The 21660-nt window shown below is 41.3% G+C and overlaps 1 protein-coding gene across 6 annotated transcripts in view; it reads right to left on the bottom strand.

Moving 5' to 3' along the window:
• NRG1 (neuregulin 1) overlaps positions 1–21660 on the bottom strand; it is a 792976-nt gene that overhangs the window by 15502 nt on the left and 755814 nt on the right. For 2 of the 6 annotated variants that reach the window (XM_027853664.1, XM_027853665.1), the window contains exons 7-8: positions 10095–10153; positions 4051–4074 (exon numbers count right to left, since the gene is read on the bottom strand). In XM_027853664.1, coding sequence (XP_027709465.1) covers positions 4051–4074; positions 10095–10153 — 83 coding nt within the window. Of the gene's footprint in view, positions 1–4050; positions 4075–10094; positions 10154–10714; positions 10783–21660 lie in introns of those variants that run through there. The other 4 variants (XM_027853669.1, XM_027853670.1, XM_027853666.1 and 1 more) reach the window with 4 other exon arrangements.

Below are 21660 nucleotides of genomic sequence, written 5' to 3'. Positions count from 1 at the left end.
CAGGGCATGTTGCAAAAACAAAATTCTCCACACAGCCCTTGACAAAATCCCCTTTACCACACCCCTCCATTTTTTCTCTCTTTCAAATGCGAGAGATATTTGCACATTTTTCTGAGAACAAGTGAATTTTAATTTCTCTGATAAAATGCACTTTATCGTTATTCAGGGCGTCTTTCACAAGCTGAGCTCATGGTCATCAAATTCCAGTTAACAGGCTAGGAACATTGTCAAACCCAATTAATATTAAGTCTGATTGTGAATGAGGGAAGGAGGAGACAAGTCCATGGGTAAAAAGGAAGAGAGGATGTCATGGATTAAACAACAATAATAACAACAACACAAATGAAAACCGGTCTTGGAGTTGGAAAGTGAAAGGCAAATCAAACACAGAGGCTGACGGACACAGAATAGATAGAGCTAAAGGGGAGTAGAGGTGAGGACAGGAGAGGGTTAACGGTTGATGTTAATAAGTCAACTGTAGGCTCTTGCACAGCATGCTTCATACTGAGGGGAGACAATGTGAAGAGATGTTTGAAAAAAAGGTGGAAGGGAAGTTGGAAGGGATTGCCCATACAGCATAACTCCTTAACTAGCCTAATGGGACCTGTGAGGGGTAATGGAGAAGCCAAGTGACCAGTGAGAAAATGCGCAGTGGGCCAGAGGGCCAGGAGGTGTGGTTTGGCATTAGTTCTTTACTAAAGGAGCAGGAGAGATGCCAGCAGGGAATGCTCATGGTCCATCTTTCTCTGGAGCCTGCCTGTCCTGTCCTATGGGATGGGAGCCCACTGAGCTTTGGGAGCCGAGGTGGGGCATGCTGTTCCATATTTTGTCCCAGCTGTGATTACTTTTGGTCTTGATGTCTGCCTGAGTCAATACACCAGGAGGCATAGATGGGAAGCAATCCGGTTCAACCCTCTTTGTCCTTGATACAAGGCAAATCCTCTTGCCCACCGCTTTTCTTTCCAACTCTTTTAATGGGCTGCAGATTGCTTCCTTTACTGGGATCTCTTGATGGCCCTAAAAGCAAGGAGACTTTCCCCATGAATTTTGTTGCAAAATACCTACCAGGAATGATAAAACAACAAATCTGTATTAGGGCAATGAGCTGGGCTCTTCCCACTAGTTTGAATTGGGCAGGTGGATCCCTCTCTGATGACATTTCTCCCTCATTCCCACTCTGTTCTTTATACCAGTGCCCCAAAGGAAGCTGATGTGGCTTTATGTGAGAGAAGTATAAGGAAAATGATAATCCAGGAATAGAGAAGTGAATGGTACTTGGCCCTCATCAGACCACATCTTGATTTTTATTTTCAGTGGTGGGAACCAAAGTTCACACAAGGCACTGAAAAATCGGTACTTGTCTAATGGAGGGATCAGCAAACTACAGTCTCATGGGGTGGGCATTTGACCCACAAAAAAAAGAATGGTTTATACATTAAAGGACACCTTTCTTAGCTCTGGTTACACAAAGCAGGCCCTGGGGCAAGATTTGCCAATGGGCTGTAGTTTGCAGATCCCAGTTCTAGAGAAGGGTGAAACTAAGATGGTTTAGTGCCTTGAGATCATTTCACGGAAGGACTGGTTGAAGGAAGTGGACACGATTAGCTTGGAGAACAGAAGCCTCAATGGGGACAAAGAAAGATTCTTAAAATATTTCAAAAGCAGCCACGATGATGGAGGAGATATTAGATTTGTTCTGTTAGGTTCCCCCGCCCCCCCACAAGGACATGATTGGAAGTTACAAAGAAGCTAATTTAAGCTTGAGGTATGTGGGGTGGGGGACAACAAAAAAATCAAATTAAAAAAAAAAACCTAACTTCCTAACTGGTAGAGTGGTCCCAAAGTGGCACCAGTTGCCTCAAGGGGTGGTGGTTTCTCCCTCCTTGGGGGTCTGTAGGCAGAGGCTGCATGAGCACCTACCAGGTACATAATATGGTAGGTTATTTTTATTTATGGTTTGGACTAGGCAGTTGCGTCTTCCAACTCTCAAATTCCATGCGTCCCTGTGGATAAAGGCCATCCAGACACACTCAGATTAGCCAATGGAAGGGAGGTAGCTGTAAAAGGACGGAGGCGTGAGCTTTCTGCAGTCTATCAACTTGTCCGAAGTCGATTATTTGTGCTGCTTTCAATTTATCCAACCCGCTGAATCACACAGCATTAATTGTGTTTGCTGGGATAGATTTGGCAGTAATTCAAAAACACTAAGGGAAGGATCCTTCGAGAGCGCTACAGCTATATCTTCTGAAAAGATTGTTCCTCCCTACAGATGCCGTTACAGGGTCAGCGGGGCGAGAGCGAATCAGAGACAGAATTGAAAAAAAATGCTACTGGTCTGATAGGCCAGGAGCTGATAGGGACATCCAGGCATCACTGCAGCATCACTGCAGCATCACCGCAGCCTTGGCTCTCTGAGCTTTGAATCTGGTTGGCTCTGGTCTGGCCTGAACTGGTCATCCTTCCATAGAGATGACCTCACTCTTTTCTACTTTTAGATCCTATGCCTTTAAGACTTGAGCTTTCTGGAGTTGATGGGAGTGGTAGTCTGGTAGAAGGTGGAGCCTTAGATAGAACGAAAATGATTCTCTCCTGGACATCAGAAGAGCAGTCTCTCTTCGTGGTCATTTGCTATAAATGCTTGTTGGATTCGCTTGTATTCAACTGCACTGGACTGCATTGCATAGATGCTCTGCAGCCATCAACACCATACTAGGAAGAGAGCCCTCACCATTCTGGGGCTTTAGTCCCCAGTGGGTGGGAAGCCTTGACAAAAGGCCTCTTTCCTTTAGAGAGGGTACTAGGCCCTGTATGCAAGCCCTGATGAGCAAAATTTCATTTGCATGGAGAATTTGGTGACAGATTCTCTTTGACTTAGTTTATTATTGTTGTTATTGAATAATAATAATAATGACAATAATAACAATGCTTTTCATGTTTACTTGTGAGAAGCTGTCTAGTCAAGCCTATGATGATACGGCTGGGGAAACAGGTATGTGAGTAGGGCCACTCCAACACCAGTGTATCATCTCCATATAGTGCTGAAGTGGCTGGAGGAGAAGAAAGTAAGTTTAACCTCCATCTGAGTTAGTTGTCACACCAGCCTGCAAGTAGGCTGTTCTCACATCCTTCATGGATTGATAATCTAGGTATCTGCCCTCCTCATATTATGGATCAGGGTCTTGATAGTTGGGGGGGTGGGGAGCCAGAATTTGAACTGAGGGCCTCTGAATTGTCCTAATCTCCTCTGTCACCCATTTCCCTGAAGGTTTGGGAACTCTGTGTCTAGCCACCAGTTGCGGCCACCATATCACAACCAAATTGGCATGAGAACAATTCAGGATTTTTTCTTCAAGGCTGGGGGTGGGAGAATCCTCTTGGATTTGTTGTCTGGGGAATCCTTGTGGATTGGCTTCCCTTTCCTTAGCACAGACATTCTCAATGAAAATCTTAGTCAATTTTACATTTACAGAGAACCACAGAGCTCATTTTCTTTATATATTTTCTTTGTCCTCTCTCCAAAGATAAGGAAGGTAAACATAATGAAGCCTGAGGCATTATCTAATCCAAGCACATACTATTGTATTTCCCCACCGGGGTCTGTGCTTCCTGACCCAGGAATAGATGGCTTTCCTTTGGCTCCCAACCTGAGGTGGGCATAAGAATGGGCTTCTGGAATGATTGCACTTGCAGAAGACCCCTTAGGGTCCTGGAGCCCAGGAGGTTTGATTTTCCTGAAGGCCTTATCAGCCTTTTCACAACAAATGGAATCTGCAGGCCAAACACTATAGTAGAGAAAAGAATGGGGCTAGGAGACCTAAAATGGGGCCTGGGAAATGAGAGTGAGCTGCCCTCACTAACACTCTAGTGTTATGTCTAATCATAGCTAAGAGGCCAGAGAGACCATTGTTATGGCTGTATGATCCCTTCTAAAGCAAAAGGACACTAGTTAGGAATTGAGAGGAAGGGGGAAAAGAAGGGGGGAGAGGCAGTCAAGTTCACAGGTGCTAAAATGTGCTCGAAGGCACTAAAAAAGGAATGATTGGTCCATACCCATAAATTCAATCCCAAGATGCTCTGCCAATGCAGAAAGTTGACAAAAAAAGAAAGAAAAGGGACATAGTTTCAGAAAAGAGCAATACATGGCAGTCCAAAACAAAGTCACACGTCTGTTTGTTTGCACATGAAAATTGGACCAGTGGGGAAGGGTTTTTGGAGCAGTGTTCATGCAGGTGGCAAGATTGAGTCCATGAAAAGCACTTCATCTCCTGGAAAAGGTTGGCACCCACCCACCGTAGTGTACAGAAGATGCCCTGCTTAACCCCTCAAAGACTTCACTGATGGAGAGGCTGGGAGAAAGGGCTGCCTTTCAAGACTCTGAACCGGCAGAACCCTCAGAGCTCAAAGTCAACATCCTCACTTTACAGAAAGAGAAACTGAGGCCCAGAGAGGTTAGGTCACTTAGCCAGGCCATACAGGCCAAGAACCAAGGACTCAATTCCTTGTCAAACACTTCCTCCTGAACCATATGAAGATATCATATTTTGGCCAGGCTGCAAACAGTCCTGAGAACATGAACTTTTTTTTTTATGGGGGGAGCATCTTATTGGATTACATTAATCCATTCTGCAATGTCTCCCTACCCCACTCCTTTACTCCTTAGTCAGCAGACTGTTGCCCAGGGTTCCAGACTGGAGTCAAGAAACTGGGTTCCACTCTCAATCTTCTCACAGTGTTTCTAGCTGGCATTGTCCAAATCTCCATGCCCTTAGTTGCTTCCTCTCTAAACTGGGCATGATCCTCCCCATCCGAAAGGATATTAGGAGATCGATCGTCTAGGTCAGCTTCCCTCCTTTTACAGAAGAGGAAACAGGCCCAGATAGGTGGCTTGGCTTTCCTGGACTCATATAGGTAGTAAGGCACATCGCTGAGATTTAGACTCAGGTCCTCTGATGCCAATCAGAACTGTTCCCACTAACCTGGGCTTCCTTTTGTCATATGCGTCTGCCTGAACATCTTACCTCCTCATTAGATTGTACACTCCTTGAAGGCTGGTACCATCATTCTTTGTTTTAAAATTAGCTATATATTGTCTAGTTCTACATCCATGCTATAGTGCTTTAGGATTCAGCCAATTGGATGATAATCTTTGGTCCCTCCCTGACTCCCTACCACCCCCCCACCCCCACTCAATCTGCTGCCATGATAAGTAAATGTTTGCAAAGTGTTAAACATCTCAGAAAAAACCTTCACTCAAAGAATCTCTTAGGACATTATTTCAGCATTGGGCAACATTGAGACCTAGAGAAGGGACAGTTAGGTGCGAAAAGAGCCCTTCTTTGGGAGAGTGGGCATAAAGATGATTCCTTATAGACTCAGGGATGGCCTGAGCCCACTCAGTCTCAAAGAAGGAGATGACAGTAGGGGCCCCCAAATGGCAAGTATTCCCTTTCTCTTTGGAAACCAGAAAAACTCTGTCCTCTCTAAGAGAAATCTTTGAGGTTCAGAAAGAGTGGGGAAGAGGCACTGGAGAGCAAAGGGCATTGAAGTGTGCTTCTCTTTTTGTCCTTGATCACTGACTCTAGGTCTTGTCTAGCTGGATGAACCTGCAGAAGCCTCTGTTTTATCATCCATCACAGAACAATAATCCTTGCTCTCTGTGCACAGGGCTGTTCAAGCACTGAGGTCTTATCTGGGTGTCCTCTACCTGAAATTGCTTTGTATGGAGCTTTGTATACATTTGTTTATATTTTGGACATATTTGACTCTTCCTCATTTGCATGCATATTGCTTTTATAAGCAATTAGCTCTTTGAGGAAGGGACTATTCATTTTTATCTATATCTTTCCAGTACTTCAAATAGTGCTCAATGCATAGTATCTGATAAATTAGTGCTTGATGAATGAATGAATTAATATATGAATGAAGTAGCTGCCGTGAAAGGAGCTACTGGAGAAGGCTTCTCTTGAGCCAGGGTGCCCCACGCTGGGTGTAGCCTCATATCTCTGAACTCGGGATGAACTCTTTATGTGCTAGATATGACAGCAGCCACTGGGCCCAAAGAAAATCCAGAATGAAGCCACTTAGAGTAGGACATCCTAAGTCTCAGACTCCAAACATCCCTCTGAAACTCTGTTCTAAATTCATCTAATAATCTGGATTTCCCCAGAGATTCCAAGGAACTTGCCAAATTTAACGATCTGTGGGGGCGGGATGGGAGAGGACAAAAGCAATTATCTCAGGGTGGAGTCCCCTTAAGCCTCAACATTCACTGACTGACAGACTGAAAACCAGAGTGATTTGAATTGAATTTCACTCCTCTTCTCTCCAGGCTACATTGGGTAATTTAGAATACACCCACTTGTAGCCACAGTTTGCTTATTGTATATAAATTTGGAAACACAACAATGACCAAAATCCTGCTAAGGAAACTACGATGGAGTCCCCCATTTCCGTGCTCACCTTCTCCCCAACCAATCAGGAAGACTTTAAGGGTTAAGCCAAGATAAAGCTATATAAGAACACAACACTCCTTGGCAGCTGACGGTGATGCTTACAAGAAAGAGATTCCCAGAAAGCTGTTCCTGTGAGCCTCCATGAACACTGCTAATGACATATATTAGTAGCATAGAAAGCTTGGTTAAATCTGCAGTAAAATTACTGGCATGCCCATGCATATGTGTAACTGCTTTTACATGGTCTTAGCAGAAAGTCCACCAGTCATTGCTCCCATTTCATTTCAGGGGAAGCCATATTCATATCAGGCAGCAATGGGAAATTGCTACTTAGCTCTTAAGTGGACTCAGGCCCTAAGTCCTAACAAGGAAACATGCATTACCCTCCAGTACCCTGACTATTGCTTGGATCCCAGGAATATAGCCTATATGCCCACAAACCATTTGCACTTGATACATGGGTTATTGCCTTCTCTGTTTTACTTAATCTAATGTCTTATGCTCATTATTTCAGAGATGCTTCCTCTAGAATTTTTTCCCCCAAATTAAATTAATGGTTTAGAAGCACAAGAGTTGCTGTGTTTACAAAACAATTCAGCTTTCTTTCAATAACTGATTCCCTACTGCGCACTCACTTAACAAAACAAATTCAGATTGCGGGGACTTTGGTATCTCTTATGGACAATCACCTCAGACTGTAATTATTTTCTAAAAATCAATTAACTGGTTAACAATTCCAGTCTGTAGCATTTGATGGAACAGGCTTCATTTTCCATTGTTCCTGAACTGGGATTGTCAAGCCCACTACATCAGCAAGGTTTGAGTTCCACGTTTCAAAGCAATTGCAGCAATAAGGGAAGTGGTAGGAATCAGCTTTACCCTGATTATACATTTCAGAATAATCTGGGCTCCTTTATTCCTTATATTACCTTACTTGTCCATCATTGTCTTTTCTTCCAAAAGAACATAAACTTGAGGGCCTGCTCTTTCTTTCTTTCATTCTTTGCACCCTACGGCTTAGCATGGAACTACATTTCTGTTGTTGTTGTCGAATTGAATGCTGTTCTGTACCAACTCGTTCTTAACTGAAGTGACCCAGCATTTTCCTCCCACTGACTATCTTTAAATGCTCAGACAACCTCTGAATCCCCAGATGAGTCATCTCAACATCCTGCCCTAAATGATTGGATTCTATCTCTGTCAATTTTAACTGCAGCCAATTCAATTGTGCCTACGGCTTAATCACTTACCTTGTGGACTGGTAGCCACGAGTCTGAATTGCTTTCACATTAAACCAACTAGACTGCCACCGAATTTGTAAAGTGTGGAAAGAGATGGTGCCTGCGACGTTTACAAGTAAATGCATCCCTCTTGTTCCCAGGCACACGAAGCATGGATATTTTCCACGCTTCAGGCCAGTCTGCTGGCCTGGAATCCTCCTAACTGGGGTGGAAATAAGCACTTGGGACTATTCAGCAAAAAATGTGGGGAGAGCAAATTAGGAGTTTCAGCTAACCTGCTAAGACTACTTAAGTGTACACATTTTTCAAGGACTTAAAAAACATGGCGTCATGTATAACCCAAGAGCAGATGTGTTTATTAGAAATATCCTTGGTAGATGTGTTACCCAAGAGGCTATAATTTGGACTTTGTATTTCTTCACCCTGGTCATCCATTCCCTGACTCAAATCCCGCTAATGTGGACCAGCTATTAAAAATGGGCACTCATCTGCTGCTAGGGGTTCTTACAGTTATGAATCTCTCCTCTTCCAAGAGACATGGATTCCAATGCTGTTGGCTTTTCATTTTTGAATACTTGAAATGAAGCTATTCAAATAAGAAACCCATCAAGGGAAGCCACTAGGCTGCCTGAGTGGGGGAATGCCATGTTCTTAGAAAAACATGGTGTCATCCAAGAGGCAGTGAATGAGTGAGGGGGCTGAGCTGCCTGCCACTTGATCCTTTTCTTCTAACACTTAAGGGGCAAATGATTCCAGAAAGGTAGCCATCCAAGAAAGACCTTCTTTCCGAAATGTTTCAACTTCTCAGATATAGTTCATGACTTCAGTTATGGGGTACTATGGCCCAGGGATGTATAATCCAACAACAGAACACGTCACCCTCATGATATCAGAACTCAACACTCTTTGGCGGCTGACAATGAAGCTTACAAGAGAGAGATTCCAAGCTGGATCTGTTTTACAGATTGCCTGATTTCCAACTTGGAGGAGGGGTGAGGAATTTGCTTCATTTCTAACCTGAATGTTACCTTACGTTGCTCTCTGTAGGACATATGGCCATTTTTTTTTTAATCATCACATGGGCCAAGTTCTTTTTTTTTTTCCTGCAGCCTCCAAGTCTTCCCCAAACAGAAAACCAGCACCAGTTTAATTGCCCTCAGGTCAGGGGTGGTGGTGGCAGTGGGGATGGCATGAGATACGAATGAAGGCGTGACAGCAGAAGGGGCTGAGAGAAGATCCAGCTTTTGAAGAAGCTCTCTTAATGGGTCCCAAAGATTTAAGTCATAAATGTGCTCCTTGCTGGATCCTCCAAATGAAACCTAAATGCCCCCTTTCCCAAAGGCTATCACTGAAAAACATCAGAAAGAAGGCCTTTAAGAAATAGCCTTTGGGGCTACCCAAATACACAGTGTCTTTCAACCAAATTAAAAAAAAAAATGATGGTGCATAAAGGGAAAGGGGAAACCCTTTGCCTCAGTTCAAAATGAGTGGAGGAACCTTCCTTTCTAGCAATTTGGGGAACACATTCTGCTCTTCCATGGGCAACACTTCCTGTATGAAGCAGGAGGAATGCTTTCAAGGTTCCAGTTTCCCATATTCTAGAGTCAAGCGTTTCATAGTTCAAAGAAAAGCCAATTAAAATTCAAAATGTGGCAGGGGTCCTTCCCTCTCCTATGATTAACTTGTAAATCCGTACAACAATGTGTCCTAGTTCCTCAGTTATTTCAATTGGCCCCAGACGCCTGGTTTGCTTGGCACCATTGAAGAGTGGGGCAAACCAAGAGCATCCACTCTTGAATTGCCCTGGTCTGCTCTTGAAATTTCTACCCCTTTTAATATCTCTCCCACCTTTCCCTCATTCTCTAAAGGCAGACTGGGCAATGACGAGAAACACCTGCAGTCTGTTTGTCAGTTTATTTGACATAAATAACACATTCTGTCCCAGCCCAAACTTACCAGAGTTTCAAATGCATTATGGGTTACAAGTTAGTGAGATCCCTTTCAGACTGATGGCATCTTTATAAAGCAGCTAGACTATTTAGTGGAATGACTTTATTGTATTTTCTCCATCAAAGTGAACTTTCGAGCTGGTTATTCTGACTGCGTCCCTCCTGAGGCCTGCTTGTGACTGGCTATCCTTAGTCAATATCACCTTGAGATCCCTCCTGAGCCTCACATGCCTATTAGTGTCTCAGTTCCAACATGGCATAAATGGAGCAGTTCATACATTGATTTCGGTTAAGATTCTCATGCGACAGGCAGAGGCCATCCATGTTAGACCTGGCAGAAGAAATCTAGCTCTAGGTGTGATCTGGGGAGGGAGATGCAGCAACAAGAAAGCAGTGCCCTCTGGGCGTGACATGCTCCTACTCAGGCAGAGACAGAAAGGGAGTGGACGTACTGTAGAAGCTCGCCATTACGTAGTTTTGGCAACGATCACCAGTAAACTCATTTGGGCACCTGAGAGGAAAAACAAAAACAAAAACAACGGTAGAGAAAACAGAGAAAAGAGAAGAAGTGAACATGTGCTAAGAAAGAAGCTTCGTCAGTGTCAACTGCTGGATCTTGGTGAGTTCACCTCCAGGAGCAGTCTAAGCTTTGCCCCAACGCGGCTTGAGGGACGGGGGACACCTCCAAGGAGACCAGTTTGGACCAAATTGAATGAACAGCTATGGGTGGTGGAGACACGCACACCACCATCCCAGGTGTTTGCATCCTCCTAAAGCAGAGGTCACTTATGGAGCAAATTGAGGGAGCACCAAGCCATCTTCATAGCTCAAGGAACTCCGATTGACATCAGTGGTCAAGATGTCAGGAAGACGATGGCTGGCCCGCTCCCCGTGGCTGCTGGCATTTTTGAACACCTTTCCCAATCAAGCTCTCTTGTCTCCAGTGACAGGAGGTGACAACACTGAGCCGTGGGTGCAGAGCCCAGGCACCTGGTTGGTCAAACCACCAAGTGGTAGTGATTGTTGCTGTGGATTGGGGAAGAAAGCAAAGTTCAGATTATTTTTAACATACTTTCTGGGGTTTGGACTTTCATGGGCACATTCTCAGTACATCTTGCTCCAGTGAATCCAGGTTGGCACCTAGAGGGCAGAAATGTGATAAACAACAGAGGCTAAAGACACCCGATGATTAAACTGTCAATGCTCCTCCTATAGATTATGAAGTTGCTTCCAAAGGACGCTTATGGGTGGAGGTGGTAATGAAAAATGACATGGAGGGGGAAGACATTTAGAAAACCATGTCCCTTGAGGACTGCAAAGAGTTTATTGATTTCTTTCTTAATCTGAACGGTCAATACACTGAAATTTGGTTAGAGAAAAGCTATAAAGCTGAGATGGAGAGGGTGAGCGGGCAGTATGGCCCCAGTTGGTGGCACTTAACCATTCAGCTTTGCTCCTGCTGATTGTATAATCTTGTGTCAGATAAGAAGCCATTGCCTCTCCCTACCCGCCCTCCAAAAATCCCTCCAACTGCTTCACCTTTCACCTTATAGGCCATGCATTTTAGAATAAAAGTGTATATGTGTGTGTGTGTGTGTGTGTGTGTTGTGGCTGAAGCTAATGGTAAAAATGACAAGAATTCTATATCCTCATATTCTGGCGCTTATTGGTTCAACAAATAACTCCCTCTCACTCCAAACTTATTGCAGGCTCTCTGTCCTCACCTCCTATTTGCTTTTTTGGCCAGAAGGAGGGACCTGAGGATGGAGTGCACACACCGGTGGACACACTACAGGTTCAATGCTTTAAGGGGCTGGTTTTTTGGTTTTTGTTCTTTTTTTTTTTTGGTGAAGGGCACTCACTGCCCATGGAGTTGATGACAGGTGGCAGACATGCTGTTGAATGTAGCCCAACCCCATGAAAAGGCAGTTAAATACTTTTAATTAATGTAAGTAAAATGTAACTAAGTTGGGAAATATTTAACAAAATAAAAATACACTAGAACACAGATGTTAATATGTGGCTTTCGAAATCAACAGGCAGCCCATAGGGATCCTTTATGTAATAGCTGAATTTGACACCACACTTTAGGAGTCTACTTCTGTGAGTTTCTCTGTACTTTGCATTCAGCACCCAGGTGAGCCAGTCTTCTGGTGATGAGTCCCTCTTGAGGGTTTGTGTTCTGATCGTTTAGTCCCAAGAGGCTTTCACTCACTATTATATTTTGTCTGGACCTGGGATTTCATTGCTTGTGTGGGAAAACTGGTATGGAATCTCTCTCTACCGATGATGGTCAGCAACTTATTTGCAACTTTGACATATGGAGAGCTCTCAATGTCATTTGCCCAGTATCACACAGAGAATATGAGTCAAAACCCAATCCTTTAGGCCATCCATGATACCATACCATGCTGTTACTGTACACTCAATAGAATGACACCAAATTCAAGAGGATTCTATTTCTGAACACAGGCCATTCTCTTGCTATAGTCTTTTTAAAAAAAATAATACTTAATTTCTTCCCCTAGATATGTGTGAAGTCTTTAAGAGCCTATTTATGGCATAAATGGAAATACAGAAATCTTAGTGAGATGGGATTTACAGCCTTGACCTGGCATTTCCTCATACACACCAAGATCTTGGCATTCCCAGGAGTTTTGCTTGAATGCTTTACTTAGGTAAGGCCTGAAGCCGTAGCCATACAAACCTATGAAAGGACTCTATGAAAGGGGTCCTGTCTTTTATAGAATTAGGACTAAGTCATACCAAGGAATATGGGCACAAGGTGGCACAGTACATAGAGTGCTGAGCCAGGAGTCAAGAATATTCATCTTCCTGAGTTCAAATCTTGTCTTAGACACTTACTAGCTATGTGATCTTAGGCAAGTCACTTAACTCTGTTGGCCTCTGTTTCCTCATTTGTAAAATAAATTGGAGAAGGAAATGGCAAACCACTCTAGCATCTTTGTCAAGAAAACCTCACATGAGGTCATGAAGTCATCATTGAGCTTAACAACAATAATACCAAGTAGTACTTGGAGAAGGTATTGATGAATGAGTATGTTTGCAGGTGACAAAATGACAGCATTTGGCATGCAAATCCTGCCCCAGCAGAATGCAAAAATTGTCTACACATCTTGTTGACACAAGTGCTTATGGACCACAGAGTACTTTTGGTCTTAATAGAAAAAGCTAAAAAGTATACATAGACCTGGCTTTCCCCAAAAACAAATACCCACAAACATTTCACATTCAGAATGGGTGAGTGAGAGTAATGGGTATGGAATCAGAGGATCTGAATTCAAATTTTAATTATGACATACTACCTGGGTAACTTTGTAATTTAATGTCTGTGGCCTCAGTTTCCTCATCTGTCAAATGAAGGGATTGTATTATATGATTTGGAAGGTCCTTTCCAGCTCTAGAGGGATGATGCTATGAAGTAAGAATATGTATAAGAATTCATTCTTATATAGACACAAATAAACCTGTTATTCTTGACTACTATACTTCCTTTCAAATACTATGTTAAGAATATGGTTTGGTGAGGGAGGTGGAAAATGGAATGGAAGAGGCCCGCCATTTAGAGGCGGAGTCAGATGACTTGGGTTGAAGTCCCAGTTCTGCTATTAACTAGCTGGGTGACCCCTATCCCCTTCTGTCTAAGTCTGTTGCCTCATCTCTGAAATAAAGGAGGTGGGACAGCTGCATGATCTTTAAGAGTTCCTCCAGTTGTACCAATCTTCATTCTAAAGCCCCTTAGAACAGGAACATTCTATGTTCTATGTTCTAAGATTCCTTTCAGTTTAAAAATGTTCCAAGGTTCTTAACTCGATTCTTTGTTTGAAGGTCTCTCTTAGTGCCAACATTCTATGGTCCATGGTCCCTTCCAACTCCAACATTCTATGCTCTTATATTATATGTTCTGAGGTCCCTTCTACCTTCAACTATCTATGTTCTAACTTTGCATACTCTGACATTCTTGGTCCTAAGATCACCCCAGCTTTAACATGCTATATTCTAAGGGTGGGCAATTAGGTGGCACACTGGATAGAATACCGAGCCTAAAGTCAGGAAGACATCTTCTTGAGTTCAGGTCTGCCCTCAGACATTTATTAGCTGTGTGACCCTCGGCATGTCACTTAACCCTGTTTGCCTCAGTTTCCTCCCCTGTAAAATGAGCTGGAGAAGGAAATGGCAAACCACCCTAGTATTTTTGCCAAGAAACTCCAAACAGGGTCACAAAGAGTTAGACACAACTGAAACAGCTGAACCACAACTCTAAGTACCCTCCTAGTTGTGATATTCATTGTTCTAAGATCAATTCCAACTCACGTATTCAATATTCCAATATTCTTCTTTCTATGATCCCTTCCAACTCCAACACTCTATGTGTTCACCATTCATATCTCAAGGCCCTCTTAGCTCTAGGATTTGATATTCTAAGACCCCTTCCAAATCAGACAAACTAGAAAAACCTTGGAAATGCCTAAAAGGCTTGGTATATTCAAAGCAAAGGATCCCTTAAAAGAGGTAGAGATTCTTCAATAATCTCTCCAACCTATGGGCTTGAGTAGAATAAATGTAACTTATATTACTAACATTAAAAGACCTTGAACTTTCACGGGTCTTTTAGGTTTCCAAGAGCCCCACCCCTGCCTCTTTTGTTCTCTTTGATTTTGGTGCAGATCCAGTAGGAAGGTCCATCAAGAGATGTTTGGAAAATTATTGACTTATGGGAAGTTATATGATTTCTCTCATGTAAGAGCTACCCTAGGCAGCCTGCAAATGATTGACAGACAAAGAACAAACTGGAGACGAAATAGATCTACTACATGCTATTGATGTGAACTAACTTTCAAAGTAGGTATTGTTGTTTTTGTTTTCAAGATTAGTTTTAAAGGTCCTTGTGAACATGTTGTAGGAGGAATGAAGACTGAGGACAATGGGTAGCACAGTATAATGGGTCCAGAGTGTGAGATTTGGAGTCAAGACATCAGGATTCTAAATCTGGCTTTGATAATTACTATCATTTGGCTTCAAGTAAGTCACTTCCCTTCACCAAAGCCTTAGTTTCCTCAGACATAAAATGGAGATCATGATATTTATAGTATTTATATCACAGGGTGGTTGTGAGGAAAATGTTCCATAAATCTGAAAATGTTAATGGAAATGTGCCCTATCTTTTTCATTCTTCAATGACTATGTCACTTTGATTGGTTCCTATTGGCTCAAACTGTGTCCTCCATGTTGTTAACAGCTACAATCCACTTTGTTATGACTAAAAATGAAGTACAAGCATGGAGTATCGTGTGTGTGTATGTGTGTGTGTGAGAGACAGAGACAGGTAGACAGAGAGAGGCAGAGACAGAGAGACACACAGAGAAAGTCAGAGACAAAAAGCTAGATAAAAGAGGCAGAAAAAGTACATCATTCTTTTTCTAGTCAAGACTGCCTCTATGGAAAAAAAAAAAAAACTCACCACAGTGCTTACTGGACAGAGAGGCAGAGGAGCTGCAATTATATAAAAAAAATGCTTGGAAAATATTGGTTAATTACCCAGAGCTCTGGGAAGCAAAGGCAGACAAAGCAGGTGGGAAGAGGGGGTGAAAATCTGCCCAATGTTTTCTTATTGTTTTCTCCAGGGAAACTATTATGATACGGCAGTAACTTTGTAATGAAGGAACCCCTTCTTAGAGGGCCTCTTTGCTTTCTCAATTATGAATATAAGAACTAAGTACATGATGCTTTACAATTTGCAAAGCAAAGATGGAAATCATCAAGTCATGTCATGATAATGTCTACATAAAAGGAAACTTTCAGAAATCCAGGGCATTTTAACCAAGAGAATCACTTATTTGTGCCCCTTTTCAAACTTGGCAGGAGCCACATCGACACTATCTATCCAATCTTTCCATGTGCTAAATTCATTTTCCCTCTGCCGGCTGCAGACCTAGCCTGACACGTGGTGTTGGAAAAAGTAGGTTAGCCCCTGATGAGTTCTTCTAAGTTGATTGGGCAATTGAGATGAAAAGGGAACTAAAGGATTTCTAAGAAACCATTTGTTATTATATTCCCTTGAATGCATGGATGAAATTAAAATCAGTTCCTCTTTCTTGAGAAATCAGAGGCTCGGCATCAGCAGCTGTTTAGCTAACTTTGGAGAATACAGATAGGATTGTTGTCAAATCAAATGGGAAATGCCTGTGATGGTGATCATTATTTCTTTTGTAAAAGGCAACATCATCAATTTTAGGTGGGAAGCATATACAAGAGAAAAATCATTTATCTAAATCTAAGCTCTGATTAAATTCTTTAGATTTACTAACTTGCAGCCATAGCTGGCATTTTTAGTATTCTAGCAAATAAGAGTGGAGACAGTGAACATCTTTGCTTTATCCCTGGTGTTACTGGTAAAACTTCAAGTTTTTGTTTTATACTAACTTTTGATTGATTGATTTATTCACTCAATAAACATTAATTAAGCACCTACTATGTGCTAGATGGTGGGGAAACAAAGATAAAAACTAATCATTTTTTATGGTTAAAAGTTTACATTTAATTTGAAGGGAAGACTGATATTTTTGATGATTTTAAGGAAAGGTCACTTTGTTCCTGTTCTTTTTCATCTTTTAAAAACAAAAATAAACACTGCATTTTGTTGTAGACTTTTTTTTTTTAGGCAATTGGGGTTAAGTGACTTGCCCAGGGTCACACAGCTGGTAAGTGTCAAGTGTTTGGTCTGAGGCCGCATTTGAACTCAGGTCCTCCTGACTTCAGAGCTGGTGCTCTATCCACTGTGCCACCTAGCTGCCCCCTAGACTTTTTATATTTATTAACATAATCATGTTCTTTTTTAAAAAAACAGTTATGATCGTGATTTTTTTCCTACTATTAAACTATCCCTGAATTCCTGGTATAAATTTACCCTAAGCATGGAAAAAAAAGTTTTTGAATATGCCATTAAAGTCTATTCTACTCTTTTATATTCCATTTTAGCATGAATGTCCATGAATGATATTTGTCTATAATTTCCCTTCTACAGGTTCAATGCTAGAAAAGTTTCGTTTTTTAAGGGATCTCTATATAAACCATTCAAACCCGAACATTCAGCTTAAAGCTCTCTCCATGTTGAAAATGCAGAAGATTAGAGATGGGGAAGGGGACTATGGGTATGGAACAATGAATATAATGTCAAGACTTTTTCAGTATCTTGATTAGACATACATAACTTCTCTCCTTCTGCCTCCAACTTTTAAATAAGTAATGACTTGGGGGGGTGGTGGTGGGAAAGGAAGGATATTCTGAAAAACAGGTAATAAAATGAAGGACATCAATAAAATTACCTTTTGTAGGGGAAAAGAAAGAAAAGACAGGAAAACATGACTTGTGGTTTTGTAGTTGGTACGCTTCTTTGTGGCAACATATTTTGTTTGTTTCCTTATCTCCTGTTTCAGTGGCACAGTAGATGGAACACTGGACCTGCAGTCAAATCTGGCCTCAGACACTATCAGTGAGACCTTAGGCAATTTAATTAACCTCTCTATGATTCAGTTTTCTTCTTTGTAAAATGAAAATAATAATAGCATCATCTACCTCTCAGGGTTGTTGTAATGATCAAATGAGATAATATTTATAAAGCATTCTGCAAACTTTAAAGTACTATAAAAACATTAATTACCAGTGGTGGTTATGATGGTGGTGGTGGTGGTGGTAGTAGTAGTAGTAGTAGTAGCAGTAGTAGTAGTAGTAGTAGTAGTACTGGTATAACCAGTATGGATACAGACAGCAAGGTATAGTGGATAGATGGCCAGATTTGGATCTGGGGATACTAGGACTTAAGACCTACCTCTGACACATAATAGCTATGTGACCTTGACCAAGTCATTTGACTTCTTAGTGCCCCAAGTCCCTTCTCTAAGACTCTGAGTTGCAGATCTGTTTCAGTTCCTCATACTCATGGTTCTGGACCAAGCCCTCCATCTCAAGCAAGTGGACAAAACCCCTCAATATCTAGCCCAGTATATTTTACATAGTTGGCACTTATAAAAGCTTGTTACACTGACTCTGACCCAGATTTGTAAATATATTGTCCTATTGGGATGGATAAATAATGAGGTATTTTATTTAGAATTCAATATTTAGAAGAATACCTTTGTTTTCTATCATATCAGGTCACATTATTGTTGATCTAGATTAGGAAGGGACCAAAGAGCCAGCCCATCAAGACCAAGCCTTTCATTTTACAGATGAGGAAACAGAGGCCCAGGAATTGGCCATGGTCACAGTTAATAAGAAAAGTAGGATCTGAACTCAGGTGCTCTGACTCTAAGGCTAGTGCTCATTATGGGATTTAGAGCCCAAAGCTTGAGTGCTGCCCCAGGCATTTGATAACTTTGTAACATTGGGCCAATGCCAACTTCTCTAAACCTCATTTTTCTCATCTGCAAAATGGGGTTAATTATACTTGGACTGGCTTCCTGGGTTATTGTGAACATCAAATAAGATAATTCTATAAAGTCACTTGTAACTATAAACACTGCATAAACACTAGTTACCACTATTATCTAATAGCCTTGGCTTTTTCATGAATCATTCTTCCTAGACTCTTTCATCTAGTATTGTAAACTGCCTCTTCTATACATCTTCAACAAGATCAAAATGGGCAGCAGCAGCAAAGATGGAGCCCTTGGGGGGAGGGGTGTCCTGCATTAAAGGGGGATGGACTGAGGCAGTAGGAAAACTTAGAGAGAAAGGAAATCAAGGAGCAAGGCCATCTGTCTAACAGATCATCGAACTGTCACTTTTCTTCTCCACTTCCTTCCTTTTATTTTTCTTCTTATTTTTAATTTTAATCCAGACCTGGAATTTCATCATTGTGAGAAGTTCCAGTCTGAAAACTCCTTCTGCTGATGCAAATAGCAATTCCTCCTCAGGTTCTAGTCTGAAGAAGTGGACTAGGACTGCAGATACAGGGAACTATGTAGGTAGAACACAATACATATTATCTAACTTGACTGATGGGTCTATCGTGTTTAATGAACTGCTTTACTTTTCCTCTTTCTTTTTTATGCTTTGTCTTGTGGGATGGCTCTCCAGGTAGGAGGGGCGCAGAAAGAAGTATATTAGGAAATGAAGGTGATTTAAAAACAAAATATATCAATTTTTTTAAATAAAAAAGAAAGTTGTCTAGGGTACTTGTCCAGAATTGCACAACTGAGTTAGTGAACCTGAGCCTTTCTGACTGAAATGTGTACCCGCTGTCTACTACACTATGCTGCCTTTCATCTGGCTACTCTGTCATCTTACACTGAGGACACGTATGATTGGCAGAAGGGGGTGGCCCAATCATATGATAAGGACAAGGCATGACAGCTATACACCCTGAACTGGAGCCCATGGACAGCACGAAGACATAGAAGATCTGCCCTCTCATTGGGTGGCTCCTCCAGGGGATTCCTGGGAGACCAGGGACAAAGAATTGTACAAGGGTGACAAGGTATGGAGAGCTATGATTGGTCATAATGTAGGAAATACCCAGGCAAATACATTGAGGTGTTGAAGGAAATCTCATGATAGCTTGGCAGTCACATGGAAACAAACCAGGCAGAATCCAGTAAAGGTATTGAATTCCTTAAAGAAATTCATTGAAGGAAATATATTTTTTCATTTAAAAAAAATTGCTTTTTGTGGACATTAAGGCACATGAGAAAGAACAAATCATTCTCACACAAATGTCATTTTAGGTTTTGTGAAGGTTGATAGTCCAATTTTTGAATTATTCATTCCCATTGGGCTTCCTTTATGTGTAAAGGAGATAATGTATATAAAGAAAAAGCAATTTGCATACATTAAAGCACTATATAAATACTAGAAATAATAATGATTATTATTTTATTCTCCTTTTTTTCATTGAGGTTCAGATAGAAATGGTCATGGACAAGTGACTTCCCTAGTAGACAGACTATTGCGTAGGTGAATGAGATAACTGTTTTTTTGTTATTGGGTAAAAGGATCAGGGTGCAAGCTTATCTTCTGTAGGCTTGTTGAAAGCATCCTTGGGCCAAGTCCAGCAGGAGAGAGGCTGAAGAGGATTCTCTGTACTTTAGTCTGTTCCCGTGATTTTGATTGTCCCACCAGGTCTCTACATTTTGAAAGCCTTTCATGCCATGCAGGCAGGAAGTCATGAGCAGTTGTTGGGAGAACACCTTTTGTAAGAATGTAGTTCTTAAGCTCTTAGGGATCCAGGTTATAGCCACACAACTGTGGACCACGATCCTGTCTATGATGACACCATAGCTCCAGTTCAGGTATTTGTTGAATTCTCAAGGATATTTTGAAGTCTATGTTCAAGATCTGTCATCTCGCACTCTGTGAAAAATGGCAATTGGATTATAATCCTAGGTATCAGGCCATTTCTTGTGAGGTATTCAGCAGGTGCTAAATTTTTGCAGCTTGCACAGTTTCTACTGATATCTTGCATTATCTGCTTCAGTCTCAAAGCCCAAACTCCTCAAGAACAATCCTTCAGTAATTTCTGAGATCAACGACCTGGCCCTGAATTGTCATTAAAAAATCCCTGTCTTCACAAACAAACCCACAAGATTCAACCATTTATCCAACATTTCTTCATCAACATATTTTTGTCTTAGTTCATAAAAATGTATGTAGAATTCCTGCTAATTCTATTCCTAGATCTTGAGTTTTTCATGTTCCATGTGGAAGCGAAGCCAAAAAGCCATTTTGGGCTACATTGAGCCAAACCAATGGTACGAACCTCAAGGGTCAGCATTTACTATTGCTTAGTGAAGTGATTCTGGGCATTCCAAATATATTGCTTCTGTTTTCTAACCCATTTATTATGTGATCTGTGTATGTATATCCATCTATCAATTTCCTCCTTTTTAGTAAAGAATTTTCTTCTTGCTTTAGATGATTGTGAGCTCCTAAAGAGCAGGGATGAATTTTTGCCTTTCTTTGTACCCCCAGTGCTTAGCACAAGCAGCTAAATGGAGTAGTGGTTACAGGTGCTGGGCTGGGGACAGGAAGACTGAGTTCAAGCCCAGCTTCAGACACTTACTAGCTGTATGACCTTGAGCAAGTCACTTAACTGCTGTTTGCCTCAGTTTCTTCAACTGTAAAATGAAGATAATAATAACACCTACCTCCTAAGGTTGTTGTAAAGATCAAATGAAATAGCATTTGCAAAGCACTTAGCAAAGTGCCTGAACATAGTAGGTTCTATACAACTGTTATCTATTTATTATCATCACTATTAATAAATGCTTAGTGGCTATATTTTTAGTGAGATAAGGCCATATGCTTAAAAATATCATGTAAGTTTTTTGCTAAAATCCTTTCTAAATTGGGGATGATACATTTGACAGTTTGGCGAGAGTATGTTACAATTGGAATTGTCCAGCATTCAAAGCTTTAAGTGTATTCTTCCCAATCAGATTTGATTTCAGGATGCCGGGAAGTCTCCTAATATATTCAGCCACACCTTTCTCCTTGATACCTCGATGCTTCGTGTGTCTTGTTCAGAAGATTCCAAGACATTATTTATGAGGTTCATTCATTGGTTCACTTTGACTCTTGCATGGAAGCTTGAAGCCTCCATCCTGATCTTTTCTTCATATACATTAATAAGTTTATACGTGCTGAGCCCAGATCACATTTTGATGTCACTGAAGGAAGATTTCAAAGCATAAAGGATCTGGGGGGGTGTGTGTGTGCACATATGTGTGTGTGTTTTAAATTTCAATTTTTGGTGAAGCCATATAACTTGATGTCATCGATATATATCAAATGATTAATAAGTTATTTTATTCTATTTCCCTTTTCAGCCTAAAATCTATATTTCCTTATTACTTCTTAAAAGAGATGATAGATCATTTAAGGTTAGGCAACAACCACAGTGGACTTAAACTGCCTCTCTGAAAAAATGTTATGTTTTCATCCTTGTTATTATTCTCTCTCTCTCTCTCTCTCTCTCTCTCTCTCTCTCTCTCTCTCTCT

This window comes from Vombatus ursinus, unplaced genomic scaffold, assembly GCF_900497805.2.
Source record: "Vombatus ursinus unplaced genomic scaffold, bare-nosed wombat genome assembly UNPS02010193.1, whole genome shotgun sequence".
NCBI lineage: Eukaryota > Metazoa > Chordata > Mammalia > Diprotodontia > Vombatidae > Vombatus > Vombatus ursinus.
Note: the sequence above shows the minus strand (reverse complement) of the source record. Positions and strands in the feature narration are given on the sequence as shown.